Here is a 23645-nt window from a genome sequence, read left to right as displayed (position 1 = left end):
TAATGTAGCAAGCCATTGTCGCGTTTTTGACGAGAAGCCAAGTGCAAGTCAAATCTTTGAAACCACTTTCTCTGTCAAAAATGGTAGAATTCCATGAGGCCGTCTCAGAGAAATAGTTGTGCCTATTGATCTAGACAGTGGCTAAAGTACTGAATACGAAGAAGTAATCTGTTTCCCTGCAGTCCCTTACATCCCGCCAGTACCATGTACCATAGGCGGTAGTTTAAAGGTGAAAATTCAATGACGGTGTAGGAATTGTCCAGCCAGATATGGTTCAGCTTCTTGTCCCCTGAGAGATCTTTCGAGTCCTATGCTGAATTGTCTTGCTTGATGGGTCGAGTATTGTTTATCGGGATATCTTTCAACGCAGGACTGAGAATATGGCCTGGAAGGCCTTCGGGCTTCACCAGTGCAGCGCCACGATACATATATTTGAGAATAAATACCTTTCTATTGGCTGCTCGGTGGTATTTGATACGGAGTACAAAACTTACCCCGGACATTTTGTGACCCATTCTTGTCCGGCTTTTCAGTAGTTATTTAAACCCCCTAATCTAGGCAGCATTCGGGATTGTTTTAATCTCCGATTGTGGCTTCAGGGCTTGTAAACAGCATGCGGCGTCCTGGGTCACGAGGGCTCCGTCGCTTTCCCGCAATTCTGATGTTCATATCTGATTTTTGCGACATCGGTTGACGCGCTAATTATTATGAGTTTTGTAGAAGCTAAAGGACCAGGCTTGAAGAGGAAATTATGGAATAAAGCTTTCCACTGAAGACGGCATTTGATCTTTCAAGGGTTGAATCAAGCCGAGAACTGATCCCACTCCTTTGAAGGCGGGTATACGGGTATACTCCGTGCATAGCCGCTTTTTATAGATGATGCGTTCAGAAATGAGATCAATGGAAATCACAGCAATTTCGACTATCAACTTCTCCTGTCTTATCTCTCCTCATTCCCTAGGCTTATGGACTCCGGTTAATAGCCCTTTCAAAACCAAAGGAGTGGAATCGATAAGTAGGTTCAATAATCCTTTCTATGGGAGTCAAGTATACGTCATCAGACAGATACCTAAAACATTTTATGAGGCCAAATCTTGTTGACAGCTATGAATATTGATCCCTGTATCTGACCTAACGGTCTCGGAACTTTGCCGATTTGTTAAAAACCATAGCACATCACAGAACACTGGTTTCATGTTCAACTCATTTCTTGATCTGGGCAGCTGACCGGGGGTCAGGGCACAGGGATGTGGTTTAATATCAAACAAGACATAGAATCACTGCCACGTACGTGAACGCTACTCATGCAAAAACTAAATGTGGTAGGACAAGCAGTCGATCCATGTCATTGCGAGCTGAAAGACGAAGATGGTGTAGGCAAAAAGCAGGGATCCCTCTGGGCGGAGAGGCCTGCTATTGGGTCCCCCGCCACCCGCACCGCCACAAGGCCCCTATCATTCGTATCATTCCTATCGTCCGTTTCCCTGAAGCTCCGTCCCTGCCCATCGCCAGAGCTTTCTTGCATCACGCGTTCCACCATGGAGCATCCCGACATTGTCAGCCATGACTCGGATGGCTCGGGGTCCTCAGATGACTTTCCCCCTCAATACCCTTTGAGGGCCAACTCATCCTTTGGTGAGCCCTTCATCGATGGGGCCCAGGTCCAGACTCCGGCCACGACCATCACCTCCTCCCCTCCCTCACACTCGTCAAGTCTGGGCTCCTCATGGTCCAGCACTCCAACCGCCCGGCCACGAGGGGCTAGTGTTGGAGCCTCTGCTGTCCTCGACAAAGTTGATCCTCATGCCATGGCCACTGATTTGCGCCTTCAACGCCCATCGGCTCCCGCGAGAACTCCCTCCAATACGTACGCTCCCCAGCGCCGTCCACCGCAGTATATCAGCCTTCAGAGCGACCGACAACGCTCCTCCTCCGCCAAAAGGGGCACCCGACGCGACCCAAACGCGCAATACCGTGCCCAGGAAAAGGCTTATGTCCAGCGCATTAGGGCCAACCCGCAGGCCTGGTACCACCATTTCGACGACGCGCAATCCGCCAACATGATGGTGGCAGATGCGGATCTCGAGGATCCCTCGCCCTCCTCAGAGGTTCCCTTCGACGACGATTCTTATGACCCCGATACCCAACTATTCCTCCCAGATGACAACATGCCGACGATAGAAGAGCTGAAGAACCCGAAGAACCAGGAACGGCTGGAATGGCATTCAATGTTGGCGTCCGTACTCAAGGGAGACGTGGTCAGACAAGAGAAACAACGGTTGATTGACTCGACGGAATCAAAGCGATCGGCTGCCTTGGGCCATGCGCTCTGGATGGGTGTGCGAGCGAGGGCTTGTGGACGTAGCATTGCTCTGCAGCGGAAGCTCATTGAGGATTCTCGAGCGCAGCTTGGCCCGTTGATTGAGGAGATCATCAACTTCCAGATCAAGGGTGAGACGGAGATTGGCAAGCCACCCAGACAACAGGTGGAGGACGTGGTGGCAAAGGTCGAGAAATGTGAAGTTCTCTATTCTACTTCCAAGGAAATGGAAGCCGCAAACCCTCGTACCGCGTCAGAAGAATTTTATTCGAGTCGCGCCGCCATTTTTGCCTGGCATAATATCACGGCTCTCATCAACACCGAGTTGGCCGTCTTGCAAAGCTGGGTGGGTAACGATGCTCTGGATTTCAGCCAGCCCAGAACAAAACATGAGAACAGCGAGTTATCCGAAGACTCTTCGTTTTTGGATCGCATCATGAAGGAAGATGGTTTGAAGACGCTTCAAGGCGACCACAGCATGCTGAATGGACTCGGGAGAGTCATTCAGAAGGCAAAGGGTACGCTAATTGAGAACGCGGAGGCCTTTGCTGCCCGGCATTTGCCGCCATATATTGAAGAGCTCTTGACTTTGATCAATTTCCCCTCACGATTGATTCAAGAGATTATTCGCGTTCGATTGTCTTACGCTAAGAATATGAAGGACCCTGCCCAGCAGTCTCCTATCTTGGTGGATCAGATGATTTCACAGTTCCAGATTTTGATGAGGGTGGCTACGCATATCAAGCAACGATACCTCGAAATTTCGAGACCCGAGCCTGGCTGGGACCTGCCGCCCTGTGTTGACGAGAATTTCGATTCTGTGGTCTTGGATGCAATGAAATACTATTTCCGCATCCTCAACTGGAAATTGAATGCCAACAAGAACACCTTCAAGGAAGCTGAAATTCTTGAACAAGAATGGGAGTTTTCATATGTCATTGGCCGACAATTTGAGAACGGTGACATTGAGGTGGCTGAACAGTTTAGGTATGTTCATCAGTTTCACATTCGCGGGATCTACTTGCAACTGACGCTTCGGCCTTTTTCTTTCACAGTGCATTGACTGCCAAGTCACTTCAACGACTCATGATCCATTTCGAACGCGAGCTTGTACCGAGACCTAATGAGAGCGTGGCGGATATGGACAAGCGTTACAAGAGTATCCTCGATTCAACGCGTATTCGCCAGCGCAAGCTGTATCGATTCTCGAAGTTCCTTTGTGAACTCTTTGAGAACGCCACCGAGTATAACTTGACGACCGATATTGCATACGAATTTTTCGAGGCGCTACTTGTCTCCGATCATTTCCTTGTCACATCCCCCACTTCAGTTGGTCAGAAAGGAGTTTATTTGATTGCACACCACTCATTGTGGAATCGCCCCGGCGATATTCAAGCTATCCTTGCCACCTCTTTCCGAGAAGACGAGTCCACGAAGGATGGCCCACATATTCCGTATGTGCTGGTCATTCGCCCGGAGAAGCCCCTGGCATGGGCTGGCAAAGAAATGAAGATTGATTTCTTAGAGCAACCGACCGATGTGCGACTTGGAAAGCTCCGTCTCGTCGTCGAGGGTATGCAGGAGCGACTGCAGAATGCCAGGATGGAGTTGGCTCAACTCACGGGCATCCAGCTAGACATGGCGATCGAGCAGCGCGCCAATCTGGGCCGTGTCAATGTGGAGTTGAACAAAATCAAGAAAATCTCTTTCAAGCTGTCCATGGCTATCATGGACAGTGTGGCTGTGATCAAGAATCAACTTCGGGAGAAGACATGGGAGAACAACGAACTGATTCAGGCTTGCTATGCGTTTGCAACTGAATTTGGTAAGCGTTCGTCTAATTATGTCGATTCCAACCGACGTGCCATGAACAGTGCCCGTCTAGTGGAGCTGTCTCTCGACTGGGTGTCCTTCATCTGTGATGAGTGCGACGCTGCGGACCGGAAGACTTTCAAGTGGGCGGTTGCGGCCCTGGAGTTCGCGATGGCCATCACTTCCAGCCGACATTTGCTGTCCATGGACGAGGAAGAGTTCAGTCGTCTGCGGTTGAAGGTAGCGGGTTGCATGTCCCTGCTGATCTCTCACTTTGACATCATGGGCGCTCGCTCCTCTCTTGCTGCTCAAGCTGAGAAACAGCGCATGGAGGAGCGTGCGGGCTACCGCAAAGTCGGCGCTGGTCGCATACTTAGCGATGAAGAAGCCTCAAAGCTGATCCGCGAGCAATGGCTCGCTCGGGTGATGGAGATCGAAGACCGCAGAGTGGAGGAAGACGCCAAACGCCAGGCGCTCGGCAGGGTCCTCGAGGGCTCCAACGAGGCCGACCGCTCTCTGACGGTACTCTCATCTTCTGCTACAAACGTCACTTTGCGTTGGCAGCAGGGCCAGTTCATTGGCGGAGGTACTTTCGGCTCCGTCTACGTGGCTATCAATCTGGACAGCAACTACCTGATGGCCGTCAAGGAAATTCGTCTGCAGGATCCTCAGCTCATCCCCAAAATCGCACAGCAAATTCGTGATGAAATGGGTGTCCTGGAAGTATTGGATCATCCCAACATTGTATCCTACCACGGCATTGAAGTGCATCGTGACAAGGTTTACATCTTCATGGAGTACTGCTCAGGCGGCTCACTTGCTAGCTTGTTGGAGCATGGCCGCATTGAAGATGAAACGGTCATCATGGTCTACGCACTTCAACTTCTGGAGGGTCTAGCCTATCTTCACCAAGCAGGCATTGTGCACCGCGACATCAAGCCCGAGAACATCCTCCTGGATCACAACGGAATCATCAAATACGTCGACTTCGGTGCCGCAAAGATCATCGCCCGGTCGGGTCGTACAGTCGCACCAATGGACGGACCCAACGGCGGCATTCTCGGAAAGGATGCCCAGATAGCCAACCAGCGGGGCAAGAACCAGAAGACCACCACGGGTACCCCGATGTACATGTCTCCTGAAGTCATCCGCGGCGACTCCCCCGACCTAGTCAACCGCCAAGGCGCCGTCGACATCTGGTCACTGGGATGTGTGGTCCTAGAAATGGCGACTGGACGCCGTCCCTGGTCCACCCTTGACAACGAATGGGCGATCATGTACAACATCGCCCAGGGTAACCAGCCCGCCTTGCCAACTCAGGATCAACTTAGCGACACAGGAATCGACTTTGTGCGCCGCTGCTTCGAATGCGACCCTCTGCGCCGACCTACTGCCGCCGAACTACTGCAACACGAGTGGATCGTCTCAATCCGTCAGCAAGTCGTCGTCGAACCTCCAACGCCCGGCAGTGAAAACGGCTACAGCAGTTCAAGCTCTATCAGTCGCCAGAGCTCGACCTACGCCTGATTTCTATCTCTTCAAAAACCTTTCTCTATATTTCATTTCTGCCTCTCGTGGCATTTTCACCATTTGCTAGCCTTCATGGCACTGGCTTCACATTTATTTGATGGAAAGATCTTTCAATCTTTCATTTTCACTACCCACTCGCTCGATTTCGGACTTCGACATCGTCCCCCCATCCTCAAACGGCATCGCATGTGATACCCCCTCCTGTGCCAATTTTTTTGTGATTACTATGATCATATGTTTTGATTTTGCAAGACCTATACTCTTTCTTTATTTTCACTCGCATATACGAAGCTGACTCTGCTGGTCATGTTATGGTTCCTGATCTTTTTTTGGCGCTGGGACTTTGTTGCGAGTTGATTGTGTATGATGCTCTGTGTGTATGAAAACGATTTCCCTGGTTTTGGTTTTAGCATTGGACTTTACTGCATACATGTTTTTGAGTAATTGTCGGAACTCTTCGTTTTTCTTTTGCTTGAGGTAATCTTGTATTGTAAACGAGGCATATTTCGACAAGTAAGATTTGTATCCCACGATGATTGTTAGCATTAGCGGACCCGAATCTAGTAATATTTCTTGAAGACATGTCTACAAGATCAGATCAAAGCACTTGTATGAGTTGAGTCCAAGAATAATCTGCATATTGATTTTCTCAAGCGGGCTGCAAGGCCTAGACTAGCCTTGTGATTGAATACATCTCACAAAAGAAATAAGACAGGAATAGATGTAGATGGCGTATGAGGTTAATAGAAAATGTCGTAAGGTGAAAACTCGGAAAAAAGAAAACAACCCATCTCGCCCAAGAGAGAAAAGAAGGAAAAGAAAACGCCATTTCCGAGATTGAGGGTTCGTGAGGCATGAGATACAGTTTGACAAGAGAGCTGGCGCCAGGAGTTGACCGATGTGGAGGGGTATATGTGGAGAGTATGATGTTCAGCCAGGCCGTGAAATCACGGAAGTCCAACAAGTAGAGAGATTGGAGATGTGTCGGGTAAGTAGATATTGCCAGGGCGAGGGAAGAAAGAAAGCTTGGCGGAGAATCAATCTGTGGAGGGTGGGACAAGCTTATTGGAAGGTCAAATGGTAGTGATGATGGCCATGATGTACCGTGAGGAGAGTAAAGGATGGAGAGAATGCGTTGGTGAGGCAAACCAATGCTTTGAAACAGCGTGTCTGAATCGTTCAAGCGCCAGCAGTCGAGCTCTAGAGAACTTAGCGGAACTCGACTGCTGGCGCACATCCACGATCTTCGACATGTTTCAGCTCAAGCTGTTGGAATCTAATACGAAAGTCAGCAAAATCTAATCTCATATTTTACAGTTGTGGAGACCTACCGCTCGCTCTTCGCATGGAAGTAGACACCGCTCACGGATCCCTCAATTTGATTGAAGCAAATGTAGTAGAATCCCTCGAAGCTGGCGCCAGAGATGGTTCGCACCCGGTGGTCGGGAACGAGGAAATATTCCTTCCATCTCATGAACACGTGCTCACGCTGAGCAAAGTTACGGTAGGTGAAATCAGTGCGCTTCGCCTGTTTGGCGAGTGGCTTCCAAGCGGGAAAACGGGACCAATGATGGATATCCGTCTTCTCATTGGCGCCCCATTCCTCATTGCGAGTTTGGAACGTGTGTTTAGTACCAATGATCTCTCCTTCAAAGAATGTGGTCAAAGTCGGGTGATCTTCTGTAAGGCCTATTTTGGATCGAATCAAAATGAGACACGACGGTTAGACTGGTATTCAAGACAAGGTTGAAATACAGGCGAGTCACTGACCTTGAATGCGAAGATAGCCACAAAGATAGGACTCGGCCATGTCCACGTGCTTTATTTCCACGTCAACATTATAGACCTGTTTGTCGGACATTTGTGTGCCGACAAATCTGCTCCCAGATCGGAGGTAGGATGAAGAATGATTTGGCAGCAACTGTGGCAATAGGTCAGTAGCTAACCTCGCTGAGCACGGAGTGGCGTAGCGCGTGGTATTGGGCCGTAAGACTTACGCGAACATTTGAAAATTCATACCGCAATAGCGAAGAGTTAGGCGGCATGACGGGCGATCGACTACGAGCACAAAGCTCCGTGGGCGAACTCGATCGCTCGCGTGTAGTCTCGTCGTCCGTCGCGCCGGGCATCCTGCTCTCCACTTTCAGCGGGTCGGACGCCAAGAGCGCGCTGCCATCGTCAGAGCGACTCAGCACGGACGGTGCCGTGGCGCTGGCCGGTGTGAGAGCATCTTCAATAGCCTCGCTGGCTGTGATGGTTGAATCTGGTGAATCTCTCCAAGCCGAGACGCGGTCTAGTTCCGGTGGGCAAGTACGGGTGGAGATCACCTCGGCGATCGAAGTTGGGCGGTTGTCACTCGGGGTCGGCATTGGGGGCGGGATCAAGGAAGGAAGAGAGCAGACATCGGATCGAGCCAGGCGCCAAGAACGAAAAGAGCAAACTCAGTAAATAAGATCAAGAAGGAAGAATAGGAAGAAGGGTGACGAATGGAAGATTGAAGGTTGGTTGGGGGGAATCTTGAAGGGGAGGAAGGATTGTCTTTTCGGTCCAGTCCTGACCGGGGACCCATCATGGGGTCATGCGAGCGCGGGGGAGGCGTTGGTGGCCTGAGGCCGCAATATATACGTCAGGTACAGCATCAGCACGCGGCAATCGCGGAGAAGGGTGCGACGATGAAATATGTAAATGGGATGTGATGGGAAGGGTAAAAGACCCTGAGGCTTTTATAATGAAGAGTCTACAAATATTCATCCGCAATGGGGATGTCCTGGAAAAGCACGTGTTTTGTATTATCTGCCTGTGGGTCCGCTTCATGATGAACCCATGCAAGAAAGCCTCGATCAAACGCCCGGTATCATAAAAATAACCAATTTCAAACTCTAATCACCTCTCATTTAGATGGGCTTGATCTGTAAGATGCAAGATTTGCAATTAGCGTTGTCCCAGAGTAACCCAAAACAGTAACTTAGCCGGGGCCATACCTTGAAGTGCAAGGAAATGAGCGAGAACACCAGCGCCTTGAGATCTTGCACCAGGTAGTAAAACACTCGAAGTCCTTCAGGGTCATCCGATTCAGTCACATCCACCAAGGAGCCGATTTTCGCGGTCTGTGAAGGAGTTAGAACATCGCAGCTTTTCGTGACAATCGCGCCACTTCTTGTCCACTTGTGCCATACCTCGAATGAGATGTGTTCATTGCCCAATCGAATCTCCAACTCCTGACGGCCATCCTTGTTCTTCTGCGGCCACTTGGAGTCGTCCTCCCTAAGGTCGAGGGTCAGCGTCTGCTTTTGTATCTCGTTTCCTCATGGAATTGGCTTCGTACTTCAAGATCTCACTCTGCTTGATGATGCGCTTGATTTCCTCAATCATTGCCGAGCTCACACACACTATTATTCGGTCAGATCGGTTGTGTTTGCGGTGGCGCGGGGATCCTCCCACTCACTCTCTTTGCGGATCAGGGAGTCATTTCGGTAGTTGGAGTTATTGGCATATCGCACAGCAGCGCTGCTGCCGTCGGCAATGGTTCGGAAGTCGAATTCTAGTACAGATGTCAGTGTATTGAATTAAGGCGATGAATAGGCATCATGAAGCATCACTCACCTAGGAACTCGTGCCCGAACCGCCCAGAGTGACCTGAGCTGTGAAAGAGGGAGTCAGCAGCCGAGGAGACTTGGGCTTGTCATCGCAATATCATCCTTACTAGTAACGGAGGTAAAATGTCTCGTTCGTCGACATTTTTGCAGTGGGGGAGTTGTTTAACCCTCACGATTGACCGCGATGAACATTGAAGGCGGAACTTCCAGAAAAGCGGCCGGCTTAGTCATCCACACAGAGGGACCGGACAGGGCAAAGGGACAGGTTGATGCTTCCACACCCCCCATTTGCGCATCTCAAACCAACACACCCATGATTTTCTGGCTGGCGAGGGGTGTTGGACTATTTTAATTGCGCGTTCTTGACATTGGTCTGAAAATCCTATTACTAGGAGACCTGTTTCTTTGGTACGTTCTACAGTCGGCGGTCCGCTGAGGTGTCCAAAACATTCCCCCGACCTGACAACTTGCAGCTCCCCTTCGACCCCGGCCGTCGCCTCAATCCCACCACCATGGCGTCCTTCCTTGAAAATGCGTACAGTCTGGTCCATTTGGACAATACAGCAGACCAGCCGACCCTGCAGGAGTTGAAACTCCAGCTGGAGAAGGGCAATGACGAGACTAAGATGGAGACGATGCGGACAATTATTACGATCATGCTCAACGGAGACCCTATGCCCCAGCTGCTGATGCATATCATTCGTTTCGTTATGCCTGCTAAGAGCAAGTCATTGAAGAAATTGTTGTATTTCTACTATGAGATCTGCCCAAAGCTCGATTCGAATGGTAAGCTGAAGCAGGAGATGATCTTGGTCTGGTAAGACAAACCCAATCCTGTCGGTGAGACTTGGTGGATTCAGTCAATTGATATCTCTTTCTTCCTGCTTTAGCAACGGCATCCGCAACGACTTGCAACACGCCAACGAATACATCCGTGGAAACACTCTCCGCTTCCTATGCAAGCTGCGCGAGCCCGAACTCATCGAACCCCTCCTTTCCTCGGCCCGCTCGTGTTTGGAACACCGCCACGCCTATGTGCGCAAGAATGCCGCGTGGGCAGTTGCGTCCATCTTCCAGCACTCCGAGGCCCTCATCCCAGATGCGCCCGAGCTCCTCCAGACCTTCCTCGAAACCGAGACAGATGGCACTTGCAAGCGCAATGCCTTCGCCGCCCTCATGTCCATTAGCCACGAGAAGGCTCTCGAGTACCTCGGTACAACTTTCGACACCATTCCTAATACCGATGAGCTTCTTCAGCTGGCTGAGCTTGAGTTCTTGCGAAAGGATGCCGTTCAGAACACCCAGAACAAGGTGTGTCTCCCATTAACCCATGGCCGCGGGGTTACTTTACCGCGTCATGCTAACGGATAATACTAGTCGCGATACTTGAAACTCATGCTTGAGCTCCTCGATGCTCCTACCAGCACTGTCGTTTACGAAGCCGCCACCTCTCTTACCGCCCTGACCAGCAACCCCGTCGCCGTGAAGGCCGCCGCCGGCAAGTTGATCGAGCTTGCGATCCGGGAGGCAGACAACAATGTCAAGCTTATTGTGTTGGACCGTGTTGATCAACTCCGCATGCGCAACGAGGGTGTCCTGGATGAACTAGCCATGGAGATTCTCCGGGTCCTCACCAGCCCCGACATCGATGTCCGCCGGAAGGCCCTCGGCATCGCCCTGGAGATGGTTTCCAGCAAGAACGTCGAGGAGATTGTTATGTTGCTGAAGAAGGAGCTCGCCAAGACAGTAAACGAGCAGTATGAGCAGAACAGCGAATACCGTCAACTTCTCGTGCAGTCAATACACAACTGTGCTATCAAGTTCTCCGAAATTGCCGCCAGTGTGGTCGATCTCTTGATGGACTTCATTGCCGACTTCAACAACAACTCCGCCGTGGATGTGATTTCGTTCGTCAAGGAAGTTGTTGAGAAGTTCCCCGACCTGCGTGGGTCGATTGTTGACCGTTTGGTCTCCACTTTGAGCGAGGTTCGCGCTGGTAAGGTGTACCGTGGTGTCCTTTGGGTTGTTGGAGAGTACTCTCTGGAGGAGAATGATATCCGGGAAGCTTGGAAGAAGATCCGCGCCAGTCTGGGTGAAATCCCCATCCTGGCCTCCGAGCAGCGACTCCTTGACGAGGTCCCCGAGGACAATGCGCTCCTCCAGGAGCAAGCAAATGGACACACCAAGGCCGCTCCTACCGGGTCTCGCAAGGTTCTGGCTGACGGCACATATGCTACTGAGAGCGCTCTCACCAGCCAGTCTGCTGCCGCTGCTCGTCTTGAGGCTGTCAAGGCCGCACAGAAGCCGCCTCTCCGTCAACTCATCCTTGATGGTGACTACTATTTGGCCACCGTCCTTTCTTCCACCCTGACCAAGCTGGTCATGCGCCACTCTGAGGTCTCCCAAGATGCCGCCCGCACCAATGCTCTCCGCGCCGAGGCTATGCTCATCATGATCTCCATCCTGCGCGTTGGCCAGTCACACTTTGTCAAGGCTCCCATCGACGAGGACTCTGTTGACCGTATCATGACCTGTGTCCGCTCCCTCGCCGAATTCTCTGAAAAGAAAGAACTTGAGACAACTTTCCTTGAGGACACCCGCAAGGCATTCCGTGCCATGGTTCAGGTTGAAGACAAGAAGCGGGCCGCAAAGGAGGCCGTGGAGAAGGCCAAGAGTGCTGTGCAGATCGACGACGCGATTCCCATCCGGCAGTTCACCAAGAAGAACAGTGTGGAAGGCGCTGAGGAGATTGAGATGGATCTGGCCAAGGCTACTGGTGGTGATGCTGTCACGGAGAACGTTGCTTCAAAGCTGAGCCGTGTTGTGCAATTGACCGGTTTCTCCGACTCCGTCTATGCCGAGGCCTACGTTACCGTCCACCAGTTCGATATCGTCCTGGACGTGCTGTTGGTAAACCAGACCGCCGAAACTCTGCAGAACCTGTCCGTTGAGTTTGCCACTCTGGGCGATCTCAAGGTCGTTGAACGCCCGTCCACACACAACCTGGGCCCCCGCGATTTCCTTAACGTTCAAGCCACTGTCAAGGTTTCGTCGACCGACACCGGTGTCATCTTTGGTAACATTGTCTACGACGGTGCCAGCTCCACCGAGACCCACGTGGTCATTCTTAACGATATCCATGCCGACATCATGGACTATATTCAGCCCGCCCACTGCACCGAGACTCAGTTCCGAACCATGTGGACCGAGTTTGAGTGGGAGAACAAGGTCAACATCAACTCCAAGGCCAAGACGCTGCGTGAGTTCCTCAAGCAGTTGATGGAGAGCACCAACATGGCCTGCTTGACTCCCGAGGCATCGCTCAAGGGTGATTGTCGCTTCCTGAGCGCCAATCTCTACGCCCGGAGTGTATTCGGTACGTCTTCTTACCCTGAACGAATCAACATTCATGATCAGATACTAACCTACTCTTCTTTAGGTGAGGATGCTTTGGCCAATCTGAGCATTGAAAAGGAGGGTGATGACGGGCCAATCACTGGGTTCGTTCGTATCCGCAGTCGCTCCCAGGGCCTAGCGTTGAGCCTAGGCTCTCTGAAGGGCCTCAAGGCGGCGGCGGCATGAGTAGATTTTGTTTCTTTTTTCCAGCGGGCTCTAGTCTATATGATGTCTCCTTTTTAACTCGTTTCTTTTCTCTCCCCAGACAAAGTTGTGTTTTTATTTTTTGGTTATCCTTTTCTATCATGTATTGAGACTGGGGAGGAGTAGTGGAATAGATAATGGTCTTGGCTATACAAGTCGCTGTACAGTATGATTTTGCTAGCTCTTTATGTGAGAGAGTACAGGGGAGAGAGATACAATAATAATGTATTATTGTACTCCGTCCTCCGTGTATCATAATTAATGTGAAACACTCGGAAATTTATCAGAAGTGAACATCGTTGCACCGCAGGCCCCCGTAGATCCGAGGCTGCGCATGGGCCACCTGCAGCCCCCCAGGAACCGGAACCCGCGGGTGTTGATCTTCGATCCAACCAGCGTCGTTATCTTTATCCTCCTCGTCTATCCCTACAGGTCCCCGTCGCGAATGGTTATTTCTGTCATGCGCTGGATTATTCTTTTCTCTTGATACCCCACAGAATGTCCTCCTCCGATCTAGCCACGGAGCATCCGGAAGCACAGTTGCAGCATGACTCGACCCTAGTCGTTGACAAGGCCGTCTCACTCACCCTGAGCAGCGACTCCCTGCTGATTGTCGGTAAGATACATATTGCGCCTTCAAGCTTCGGACGGGACTGTCAAAGTTGACCAATACCTAAGATGATCGCCCCAATCGCAAATCGGCGCGTAGCTGCTGCGGGTTATGCAAGTCGAGTAAGCTGGGACCCTCTTTCTTTTGCCCTTCCGGCGATCTGCCTTGAAACTTTATCATTGCTAATCATTATGTTGCGCTCGCTGCAGAAGCAAAGAACAAGACCACGCATGCGATATCTTTGTATAACATCCTTGACGCCGAAATCAACCCTTCGAGTCTAGTGATCACCTACGCCGAGCATTCGTCAAAGGATGATGTCTCTGTAACCGGTCTCCACTATCCCGTCGGCGAGAAAGAGAAGCCTGCCGTTGAGACTTGGATGAACAAATTGCTAGATCTAGCCTACGGCACGGCCCAGCGCAGAAAGCGACTCAAGATCTTGATCAATCCCTTCGGTGGCAAAGGTAATGCCGGGAGCCTTTACCAGAAATACGCTGCGCCTATATTTGCCGCTGCGCACTGCCAGGTGGATGTACAGAGCACGGAGTACCGTGGACATGCCATCGAGATTGCGGAACAACTCGATATCGACGCGTACGATGCGATTGTCTGTTGTTCTGGTGACGGTCTCCCATACGAGGTCTTCAATGGGCTTGGGAAACGGCCCAATGGCCGCGAAGCATTGGCTAAAATGGCCGTGGCACTGCTACCCTGTGGCTCTGGGAATGGTCTGACGTGGAACTGCTTCGGCACAGGCAGTAACTCGATTGCGGCGCTGTGCATCGTCAAGGGTCTAAGGACCCCTCTCGACTTGGTCTCCGTCACGCAGCAGAACGAACGTACTTTGTCCTTCCTTTCTCAATCCTTTGGTATTGTTGCCGAGTCAGATCTCGGTACCGAACATATCCGCTGGATGGGCGCTCAGAGATTCACATACGGGTTCCTGGTTCGTCTCTTGCAGCGCACGATCTGGCCATGCGACCTGGCCATCAAGGTTGAAATGGATGATAAGCAAGCCATCAAAGACCACTACGCGGCGTTCAAATCCAAACAGGAAGAAGACGGCCCCGTGGCCGACCAGAAACGTCTCGATGCTGCCAAGCAATCACCGGCTCTACCAGAACTCCAGTTTGGCACCGTTCAGGACGAGCTTCCCCAGGATTGGGAGGTCGTTCCAGGCGAGAGCATGGGCAACTTCTACGCCGGGAACATGGCAATCATGTCTAAGGATACCAATTTCTTCCCCGCCTCGCTTCCAAACGATGGTCTAATGGACGTTGTCACGATTGACGGAACCGTCAGTCGCGGTACATCGATCAAGATGATGACTGAGATTGAAACTGGCGGCTTCTTCGATATGCCCGACGTGAGGATCCGCAAGGCCATTGCGTATCGCCTTGTACCCCACCAAAAGGAGGGTTACATCAGTATCGACGGTGAACGTGTACCCTTTGAGGCGTTCCAGTGCGAGATCCACCAAGGACTGGGCACAGTGCTCGCGAAATCGAGGCGTACGTATGAAGCTGATGGGCCGAGGTGATTCGTGTGCAGGCCATGTCTAGACCGCGCTGGACAGATTTCCTTCCATTTTTGCTTTTGTGGATGTTTAATATACTTATACAGCCTGTCCTGGGGCCTTCTTGCTATCCCACACTCATGATACCCTTGCGCAAGAGGTCTGGCAGTTGAATATACTCCTTGTTTCTGTTATTTCCTTGCTTTGACCAGATTTTAGTATGCTTTCCTTCAGACAGGTTTTGTCTGCCAGCTGCTCTCGAGTCTACCTACCCGCTTGAGTGAAGCTGTGTACATAGTCATCCTATTGGAAATACATGACATCCACAAGTCTCGTCTCTTTCTCGTCACTCAAGTCAAGTTGCGTAGATATAATGGGTCATCAGCAAGTATTAAGAAGTATACCTTTGAATCAGATTCATGTTTCGCTATAAATAGGTATGCTGTACAGAAACTCGAGACCAGTGGGCTTTTTTTGCACCCACTAGTCATCGAAACCACCCCACTCTCCCTCACTATCTTCTTCCTCCTCTTCCACCTCCCTCGTACGGATTCCCCACTCCACCAACCGGTCATCATCAAGAGCATCAATTGCTCTTGTCCGGACAGGCTTGTATGGGCTCTCCGTACGCAACTTCTCCAAAGGCCGCAAAAGCAACTCCATAGGCACATCACCGTTGATCTTCCTATTCTTCGGCTCACCCTCCTCGTCAACCTCATCGCCATCAAACTCCAGAACTTTCTCCAACTCATCAACCCAGAGGTCAATCAGGTGATAGCGCAGTCCATCCGGTCCATGCGGCATAGGAACAAAGTTCGGATCTTTCTCATCAACAACAGGCTTGGATGATTGATCGGGGTCAAAGTTGACAGGGCAAAGAGGGCCTTCCTCGATGATGGAGATATAAGCCTCGAGATCGGCCCATTTGCCATCTCCTTCTTCAGTCTCAGTCTCTGCGGGAGCGGGCTCGCTCTCGGTTTGCTTCTTTTGCTTCTTGCCGCGGCCCTGCTTGCCGTTGTCCTGGCGCTTGCGCTTCTTGGCGTCTCCGTTGTCGGTCTTGTTGGGGCCCTTTACGAAGATCTCGAATGCGACGCCGACGTAGCAACGGATCAGGAAGAGGTACTTGTCCAGTCGTAGGCGGTCCAGGGAGTGGAAATCCCGACCGATGGTGATCCAGAAGGCGCGCAGGAAGCGGTGGAGGGTAGCATGAGGGAGAGAGGGGACGAGGGAGTAGGAGAGCGCGCGGGCGAGGGCTTGTTGCGTGAGAGGTCGGTCAGAATGGTAGAAGCCTGTGGTGGAAAGTTATTAGTTTTCTGGACTCGGATAAATCCAATTGAGAGAATAGCAGCGCTGACGTACAGAAGAAGAGACCCTTCCATAGCTTGACGAGGTCCACAAGAGAGAGATCGTTACGCGAGCGCAAGAATAATGTGAGGGACTCGAGGGCCTTGTCGCGGACTTTGCGGTCTGGGGATGAAAGATGTTAGTATGATAATTTTCTGAATATGAGTGTGATTCAAAGGGAAACATACCGCTTGAGGCAAGCTCCCTCACAAAGGGAGTCTTCTGAATGTCCGCCATTTTGCCAATATGAACAATATGACCGGTGGTTGTCTGGCTGAGCTTCGTCGATCTCGGCGATAAAATCATTTTTTTCTGTTCTGATAGCGGGTTTGCACTGTTTGCACATGGTGTTTAAGATTTGTAGCCTAAGGTGTCAATTATCTTAAACAGCACCACATCCAACGAGCCTCACGTTATTGGTTGTTAGTTTACTAGTGCTTGTGCAATATACTTTATCAATATGGAACTCGAATCTGATGAGCGAGTAATAATTCAATAACAAGCACAAAATTTCTGGTACCTGACTTGAAAAGCGTTTGGAGCTCACAACTACAGTAATCAGCGCATTCGAATGGCCGCATTTGGCTGCTCCATATCTCCCCACAGGCTCCCGTCCAATGCCAGTGCAGTATGAAGCTCCGCTAGGTCTTGACATCATGACTCTGCGACAGATCGAATGAAACCATTGCATATACGGGGCCGGGAGCTATAGAAGAGTGGCTCAGGGCAACGTTCTCAAGAATGGGCTGATCCATAGTGTTCACAGGTGCGACCCTGCAACCTGTAAGGAATATTACATATAAGCGGCATCGGGCCATGTACTTGGACTTTGTTAATTTCTCCTGCAGTCTGTTTCTATCATTTAACCTTACAATTGTGCTCAAATTTGAGTATTTATCAGCCTCCTTCCTCTCGAGTATAAACCCATCAACTCCGTGCAAGATGGTCGACAAAGATGAAGATCCTGAGATCACCCCAGCCAGTTCCTCTCCCCACACCCGGTCAAGCTCCGAGGCTGTCCCCGACAATGAAAGAGCAATGTTTGAGTACATTCGACCTGAGGACCGGGAGGAGCTGACCCGCATCGCCTCCAACTTCCCCCGGCACCGTGCAGCGGACTCTGGAGTTGCAGGCATGGGCGGCATTGAAAAGAAAGATACACTCGAAGATGTCGAGCTCGGTGATCCCGTCCTCGATCCCACGAGCAATCAATTCGACCATTACAAGTGGGCTAGGATGATGCTGAAGCTGATGGATAAACAAGGAGTACCTCTACGCAAGTCGACGGGAGTTGTCTGGGAGAATTTGAACATCGCTGGCTCTGGGTCTGCCCTCCAGTACCAGAACAATGTTGGCTCAGTACCCCTCGCTCCATTCCGGCTGCAGGAGTACGTCTCTTTTGGCAAGGGCCATTCGCAGAAGCAGATCCTTCGCAACTTCGACGGAGTGCTCAAGAGTGGCGAGCTGCTGATTGTCCTTGGACGGCCTGGTAGCGGTTGTTCTACCTTCCTCAAGTCTTTGTCTGGAGAATTGCATGGTCTCAAAGTGGAAAAGGGCTCGGATATCCAGTACAACGGCATTCCCATGGAAAGGATGCATCGCGAATTCAAAGGAGAGGTTCTCTACAATCAGGAGGTTGATAAGCATTTCCCCCACCTCACAGTCGGGGAAACGCTGGAGTTTGCTGCGGCAGCACGTACTCCTGAAAATCGACTCAATGGAGTCAGTCGTGTCAAATTCGCCAAGTATATTACGCAGGTTGCCATGGCTGTCTTTGGCCTCAGTCACACATACAATACCAAGGGTAGGTTTACTAATCCTCCATGGAGACAGATTTCCTCTGTCCGGACTGTTGGGCTAACAGATAATCCAGTTGGCGACGATTATATCAGAGGTGTTTCTGGTGGTGAGCGAAAACGAGTCAGGTATGTCTTAACTTCTGAAAATTCTCGAAACTAGTTGCTAATGACCATTCAGTATCGCCGAGATGGCATGTAAGTTGGCACCCTGGTGCACCATCCTGAACCAATCTAACCCTGATAGTGTCGGGAGCCCCAGTCGGAGCTTGGGATAATAGCACTCGTGGCTTAGATTCAGCGAGTGCCTTGGAATTTGCCAAGTCACTACGGGTTTCAGCAAACCTTACTGGCTCTTGCCATGCAGTTGCAATCTATCAAGCCTCCCAGGCAATTTACGATGTCTTCAACAAGGTCATCGTCCTCTATGAAGGGCGAGAAATCTTCTTCGGGCCATGCAGTGCAGCCAGAGACTACTTTATCGATATGGGCTGGGAATGCCCTCCTCGTCAAACAACCGGTGATTTTCTCACTTCGGTGACTAACCAGCAAGAACGAACAGCTCGGGAGGGTATGGCAAACAAAGTCCCGCGCACTCCGGACGAGTTTGCAGCGTACTGGAAGAAGAGCACCCAGTGTGTTGCCCTTCAAAGGGAAATTGCGCAGTATCGCGAGGAGTATCCCCTCGGCGGAGCTGCAGGGCACGACTTTGACGAAACCAAGCGACAGCGACAGGCAAAGCACGTTCGGCCGAAGAGTCCATATGTCATTTCAATTCCAATGCAAGTTCGGCTATGCGTGAAAAGAGCATATCAACGGTATATCAACATTCCCTTGTTGAATACTAGAGAACATTCGTCTGACTGACTGTGATAGCATCTGGAACGATAAGCCTTCTACTCTGACCACCGTCATTGGGCGAATCGTCATGTCCTTGATCATCGGTTCAATATATTTCGGGTATCAAGGACTCCTCCAGTCTTCCTCAACGGTGATACTGACTATATCCCTTCCAGGACGCCGAATGCATCTGTGGGTTTCCAGAGCAAAGGTGCTGCTCTGTTCTTCTCGGTTTTGTAAGTTCACATCACCCAAGAGATTGATGTACCAATTCTCATATTACCTCCAGAATGAACGCTCTTATCAGTATTACTGAGATCAACTCGCTATACGATCAACGGCCTGTCATTGAAAAACAAGCTTCCTATGCTTTTGTGCATCCCTTTGCGGAAGCCTTGGGGGGTATAGTCGCAGATATACCTGTCAAATTTGTGTCGGCAGTAGTATTCAACGTCATCTTCTACTTCCTCGCTAGTCTGGTACATTTTCCTGCTCTTAAATACCTCCAGCCCCTTCTATTCTAACCTTCCTTTTAGCGATATGAACCTTCTCAGTTCTTCATCTTCTTCCTGTTCACCTTCCTCAGTACACTAGCGATGTCAGGTGTCTTCCGAACTTTGGCAGCATCAACCAAGACCCTTGCACAGGCCATGTCCATGGCCGGAGTCATCGTTCTGGCTATCGTCATCTACACCGGCTTCGTCATCACCGCGCCTGAGATGAGCAAGATCCCTTGGTTCAGCTGGATTCGTTGGATTAATCCAATCTTCTACACCTTCGAGGCTCTGGTCGCTAACGAATTCCACGGACGTGTCTTTGAATGCTCTCAATTCATTCCCGCGTACCCAAATTTATCAGACGACTCTTTCATCTGTGCCGTTCGAGGCGCTGTAGCTGGAGAAAGGACTGTTTCTGGAGATGCTTACATAGAAACCCAGTACAAGTACACTTACGCGCATATATGGAGAAATCTAGGTATCCTTATTGGATTCTGGATTTTCTTCATGGCGTTGTACTTGATTGCTTCTGAGCTCAACTCTGCTACTTCTTCTACAGCCGAGTTCCTTGTCTTCCGAAGAGGTCATGTGCCTGCACATTTGCGACATCTCGAGAAGGGTGGAAAAGCTGGTAGCGCAGCTGAGGTTGCCCCGGCCACGAAGCATTCTGCAGAGAAAGGTGACACGGCTATTCCATCGCAGCATGACATTTTCACTTGGCGAAACGTGTGCTACGATATCCCGGTCCAGGGTGGCCAGCGACGGCTATTGGACCATGTCTCTGGATGGGTTAAACCTGGCACTCTCACAGCTTTGATGGGCGTTTCTGGTGCTGGAAAGACTACTCTGCTAGATGTTCTGGCCAAGCGTGTCTCGATTGGAGTTGTCACTGGCGATATGCTTGTCAACGGCAAGCCACTGGATACTAGCTTCCAAAGGAAGACTGGTTATGTCCAACAGCAAGATCTCCACCTTCCAACCACGACTGTTCGAGAGGCTCTACGATTTAGTGCTACGCTCCGTCAGCCGAAGAGCGTGTCACAGAAAGAGAAATATCATTACGTAGAAGATGTCATCGACATGCTCGGTATGCAAGACTTCGCAGATGCAATCGTGGGTATTCCAGGAGAGGGATTGAACGTGGAGCAGGCAAGTTCTCAGTTAATCAGGAACCCGCTAGTCAACTGCTAATATGTTGCCTCGCCGTATTCTAGCGCAAACTGTTGACTATTGGAGTTGAGCTTGCGGCTAAACCTGCACTCTTGATTTTCCTCGACGAACCGACGAGTGGGTTGGACTCTCAAAGTTCTTGGGCAATCTGTGCCTTTTTACGAAAGCTCGCAGAGCATGGTCAGGCCGTTTTGTCAACAATCCATCAACCGTCTGCACTACTCTTCCAACAATTTGATCGTCTACTCTTCTTGGCGAAGGGAGGAAAGACTGTTTATTTCGGTGAAATTGGTGACCAATCCCGGACCCTCTTGGAATACTTTGAAAGCAATGGAGCCAGGGTTTGTGGCTCCTCCGAGAATGTAAGTGGTTTTTTCCCCAGATTATACTCGTCCATGACTAACAGAAACAGCCTGCGGAGTACATGCTTGAGATCATCGGCGCCGGTGCTTCTGGTAAATCGTCAAAGGACTGGTCTGCTGTATGGAGTGAGAGCCAACAGGCAAAGGGTGTGCAAACAGAGATCGATCGGATCCATGATGAAAGAGCTTCAGCAGCCCCCAATGAGGATGAGTCTCAGCTTGGTGAATATGCTATGCCGTTCTTATCACAGTTGTGGTGTGTCACACATCGTTCGTTCCAGGGCTTCTGGCGCGAGCCGAGTTATGTGTGGGCCAAAATAATGCTTGCCACTTTGTCCTCCCTTTTCATCGGTTTCACGTTCTTCAAGCCAGATGCTTCGCTTCAAGGATTCCAGGATGTTATTTTCAGCGCCTTCATGCTGACTTCAATCTTCTCGACGCTGGTCCAACAGTAAGTTATATACTAGATGAAAGTTTCCCGTGGTTTATTATGATGCTTATTTCCTCACCAGGATCATGCCCAAGTTTGTCGTCCAGCGATCACTTTATGAAGTCCGCGAGCGCCCGTCCAAGGCTTACTCGTGGGCCGCATTCCTCATTTCCAACGTCATCGTCGAAATCCCATATCAAGTCTTCGTTGGTATAATTGCATGGGCTTGCTACTACTACCCGATCTATGGAGCGGAGCAAGCCTCTCAGAGACAGGGTTTGATGCTTCTGTTCGTCGTTCAGTTCTATATCTTCACATCTACCTTTGCGTCTCTCGTCATAGCCGCCCTTCCTGATGCGGAAACTGGTGGCACCATTGCGACTCTGATGTTCATCATGACCCTCACCTTCAACGGAGTCTTGCAGCCGCCGAGTGCCTTACCTGGTAAGAATTCTACAGACTTAGAAAATCCTATCGTCGACTATCTGACTCAGTTTCAATATAGGATTCTGGATCTTCATGTACAGGGTTTCCCCACTAACCTACTTGATCGCCGGTATCACCGCAACAGGTTTGCATGGTAGGAAGATTGAATGCTCTCCGGCTGAGCTGAGTGTGTTTAACCCTCCATCTGGCTTGACATGCGGTGCATATTTGAACCAGTATGTTACTGCCGCGGGAGGGCAACTGTACAATCCCACGGCTACTAGTAGCTGTGAGTACTGTCAACTCAGTAACGCAGATCAATACCTTGCTGCAAGCAATATCTGTAAGTCAATCTCCCCGAGGTTTTCCCCTGTCTATTTTTCTTTACTTGAACTCTTGTGGCTGACGAATCAATAGTCTACAGCGAACGTTGGCGCAATTTTGGAATTGGCTGGGCATATATTGGTTTCAATATCTTCGGCACCGTGCTCATGTACTACATGTTCCGTGTCAAGCACTATAACCCGACATCATTGGTGAGAGGAATTCGTAATGGCGCTTCGTTCTTCTGTCGCGTGCTCAAGCGGCGCTCTGGTACGACGCCCCAGGGTAAGGAGGCGGACAATGGCAGACTGGTTTAAATGGCCTATGATAAGACGGTGGTCATTTGGCCACTGCCGAGATTTCCTCCATCGGTGCTTTGTTTGCCACGATTGTTTTCCTTTCCTGCTTGGCAGGTCCCTCTCTATAAAAGCCTTCTTTCGCACCTGCCAGATCTTCCCTCTTCCCTCTCTCTCTCCATAGGGAGATATTTTTAATAGTACTATATACTACGTGTCTTTTGTTTACCCTTGCTTCCTCTGAATAGATACAAGGCCCAGGCCTATGCTCTCGTTTTCACCGTGGTCTTATCTCGGTTTGAAAATGGATCCTGATAGACGCCACGATCGAAGGCCTGGTCATTTACCATTTCTTTATCCATTTATGGTGAACGATATAATCATGCGTGCCTCTCGAGGACTAGCTGAAGGACTGCTGTTCGCGGATGTGATCAGTCTCTTGCGGAACAGCAGCAGGTTCGACACTGTATCTATGGATGTTTTACCTTTGAGCATATGTGAAGGTCTTGATCAACAACTTCGTTCCATCATGATCAATGTCGCACGTCTCACGCCAGCCCAGGTGAATGTCAGAGCAACTAGACATCTTGAGCGTGCAATTCATCGGCAACGCCTTCCACCCGTTTGATCCTCTGGAGAATTGTGGGGATCATTATCCATTGCCAGACATCCTGGAAAATGATCCGACGCTGCGACCGCCTCGCTCACTTCTCAACTGCCTGTGTGTCTTCAATTCGCTGCCTCGTCCACCTGGTACAGTTACGAGGTTGGGAATGCGAATGCTGTACGTACTGTCTGTGGCACTAGGAAGCCTCTCATCTCGTCGTTTCGATTCGGATGTGTATCTTGAACTCCTAAATCCCCCGGACCCAGGCGACCCTTATCGGGGCATGCGCAGCAGTTTTTCCTAAGCTTATTTGATGCGTTATGTTTTGCGTCCACCGGAACGTCTCCTTGCCATCGAGCGGCTGATGTTCACGGGCCTAGATGATTCTGAACGTGAGAAGTTGTCACGGAGTCTTTGCACACTGATGCAAGTACTGATGTTATCATGGGAATAGCAAGGCTAGCAGGAGGCTGAGTCAAAGGCAATTACGTCCAGTATGATGGCGCCAGCTGAGAGGGTTGAGTGAAGGGGCCATGGATATTATCAATCTGAAGCTTGCTTTGCCA

At 50.5% G+C, this 23645-nt stretch overlaps 7 protein-coding genes across 7 annotated transcripts; 4 read left to right on the top strand and 3 right to left on the bottom strand.

Moving 5' to 3' along the window:
• Positions 1-1538: 1538 nt before the first annotated feature.
• Positions 1539-5659, top strand: sskB (uncharacterized protein; the record flags this gene model as incomplete). Its single annotated transcript, XM_057156540.1, has 2 exons — positions 1539-3307; positions 3376-5659. 2 exons carry the CDS (start codon positions 1539-1541, stop codon positions 5657-5659), a joined length of 4053 nt encoding a protein of 1350 aa, XP_057005195.1.
• Positions 5660-6267: 608 nt separating this feature from the next.
• N7473_010600 (GID4/VID24 family protein) lies at positions 6268-8185 on the bottom strand. The gene is made up of 4 exons (XM_057156539.1): positions 7660-8185; positions 7433-7583; positions 6994-7351; positions 6268-6938 (listed from the first exon to the last, which is right to left on the bottom strand). Exons 1-4 carry the CDS (start codon positions 8029-8031, stop codon positions 6872-6874), a joined length of 948 nt encoding a protein of 315 aa, XP_057005194.1. The 5' UTR covers positions 8032-8185; the 3' UTR covers positions 6268-6871.
• Positions 8186-8556: 371 nt separating this feature from the next.
• On the bottom strand, positions 8557-9400 carry N7473_010599 (mago nashi family protein; the record flags this gene model as incomplete). The annotated part of the gene is made up of 7 exons (XM_057156538.1): positions 8557-8571; positions 8644-8769; positions 8839-8926; positions 8988-9051; positions 9108-9203; positions 9266-9303; positions 9366-9400. The coding sequence occupies 7 exons, from the start codon at positions 9398-9400 to the stop codon at positions 8557-8559; spliced, it is 462 nt and encodes a 153-aa protein (XP_057005193.1).
• A 370-nt stretch (positions 9401-9770) lies between these two features.
• On the top strand, positions 9771-12840 carry N7473_010598 (coatomer subunit beta; the record flags this gene model as incomplete). Its single annotated transcript, XM_057156537.1, has 4 exons — positions 9771-10075; positions 10149-10569; positions 10636-12634; positions 12698-12840. The coding sequence occupies 4 exons, from the start codon at positions 9771-9773 to the stop codon at positions 12838-12840; spliced, it is 2868 nt and encodes a 955-aa protein (XP_057005192.1).
• Positions 12841-13257: 417 nt separating this feature from the next.
• Positions 13258-15311, top strand: N7473_010597 (uncharacterized protein). Its single transcript, XM_057156536.1, has 3 exons — positions 13258-13474; positions 13537-13590; positions 13678-15311. Exons 1-3 carry the CDS (start codon positions 13357-13359, stop codon positions 15009-15011), a joined length of 1506 nt encoding a protein of 501 aa, XP_057005191.1. The 5' UTR covers positions 13258-13356; the 3' UTR covers positions 15012-15311.
• An 80-nt stretch (positions 15312-15391) lies between these two features.
• N7473_010596 (ribosomal RNA processing 1 family protein) lies at positions 15392-16603 on the bottom strand. Its single transcript, XM_057156535.1, has 3 exons — positions 16520-16603; positions 16347-16454; positions 15392-16276 (listed from the first exon to the last, which is right to left on the bottom strand). The coding sequence occupies exons 1-3, from the start codon at positions 16566-16568 to the stop codon at positions 15471-15473; spliced, it is 963 nt and encodes a 320-aa protein (XP_057005190.1). The 5' UTR covers positions 16569-16603; the 3' UTR covers positions 15392-15470.
• Positions 16604-17273: 670 nt separating this feature from the next.
• N7473_010595 (ABC multidrug transporter atrI) lies at positions 17274-22493 on the top strand (the record flags this gene model as incomplete). The annotated part of the gene is made up of 13 exons (XM_057156534.1): positions 17274-18135; positions 18205-18256; positions 18309-18325; positions 18375-18945; positions 19004-19087; positions 19144-19203; positions 19257-19446; positions 19504-20577; positions 20679-20996; positions 21047-21447; positions 21509-21870; positions 21932-22195; positions 22270-22493. 13 exons carry the CDS (start codon positions 17274-17276, stop codon positions 22491-22493), a joined length of 4479 nt encoding a protein of 1492 aa, XP_057005189.1.
• Between the last annotated feature and the right edge of the window lie 1152 nt (positions 22494-23645).

This window comes from Penicillium subrubescens, assembly GCF_028828155.1.
Source record: "Penicillium subrubescens strain IBT 31985 chromosome Unknown utg000007l_segment0_segment0, whole genome shotgun sequence".
NCBI classification, from domain to species: Eukaryota; Fungi; Ascomycota; class Eurotiomycetes; order Eurotiales; family Aspergillaceae; genus Penicillium; species Penicillium subrubescens.
Note: the sequence above shows the minus strand (reverse complement) of the source record. Positions and strands in the feature narration are given on the sequence as shown.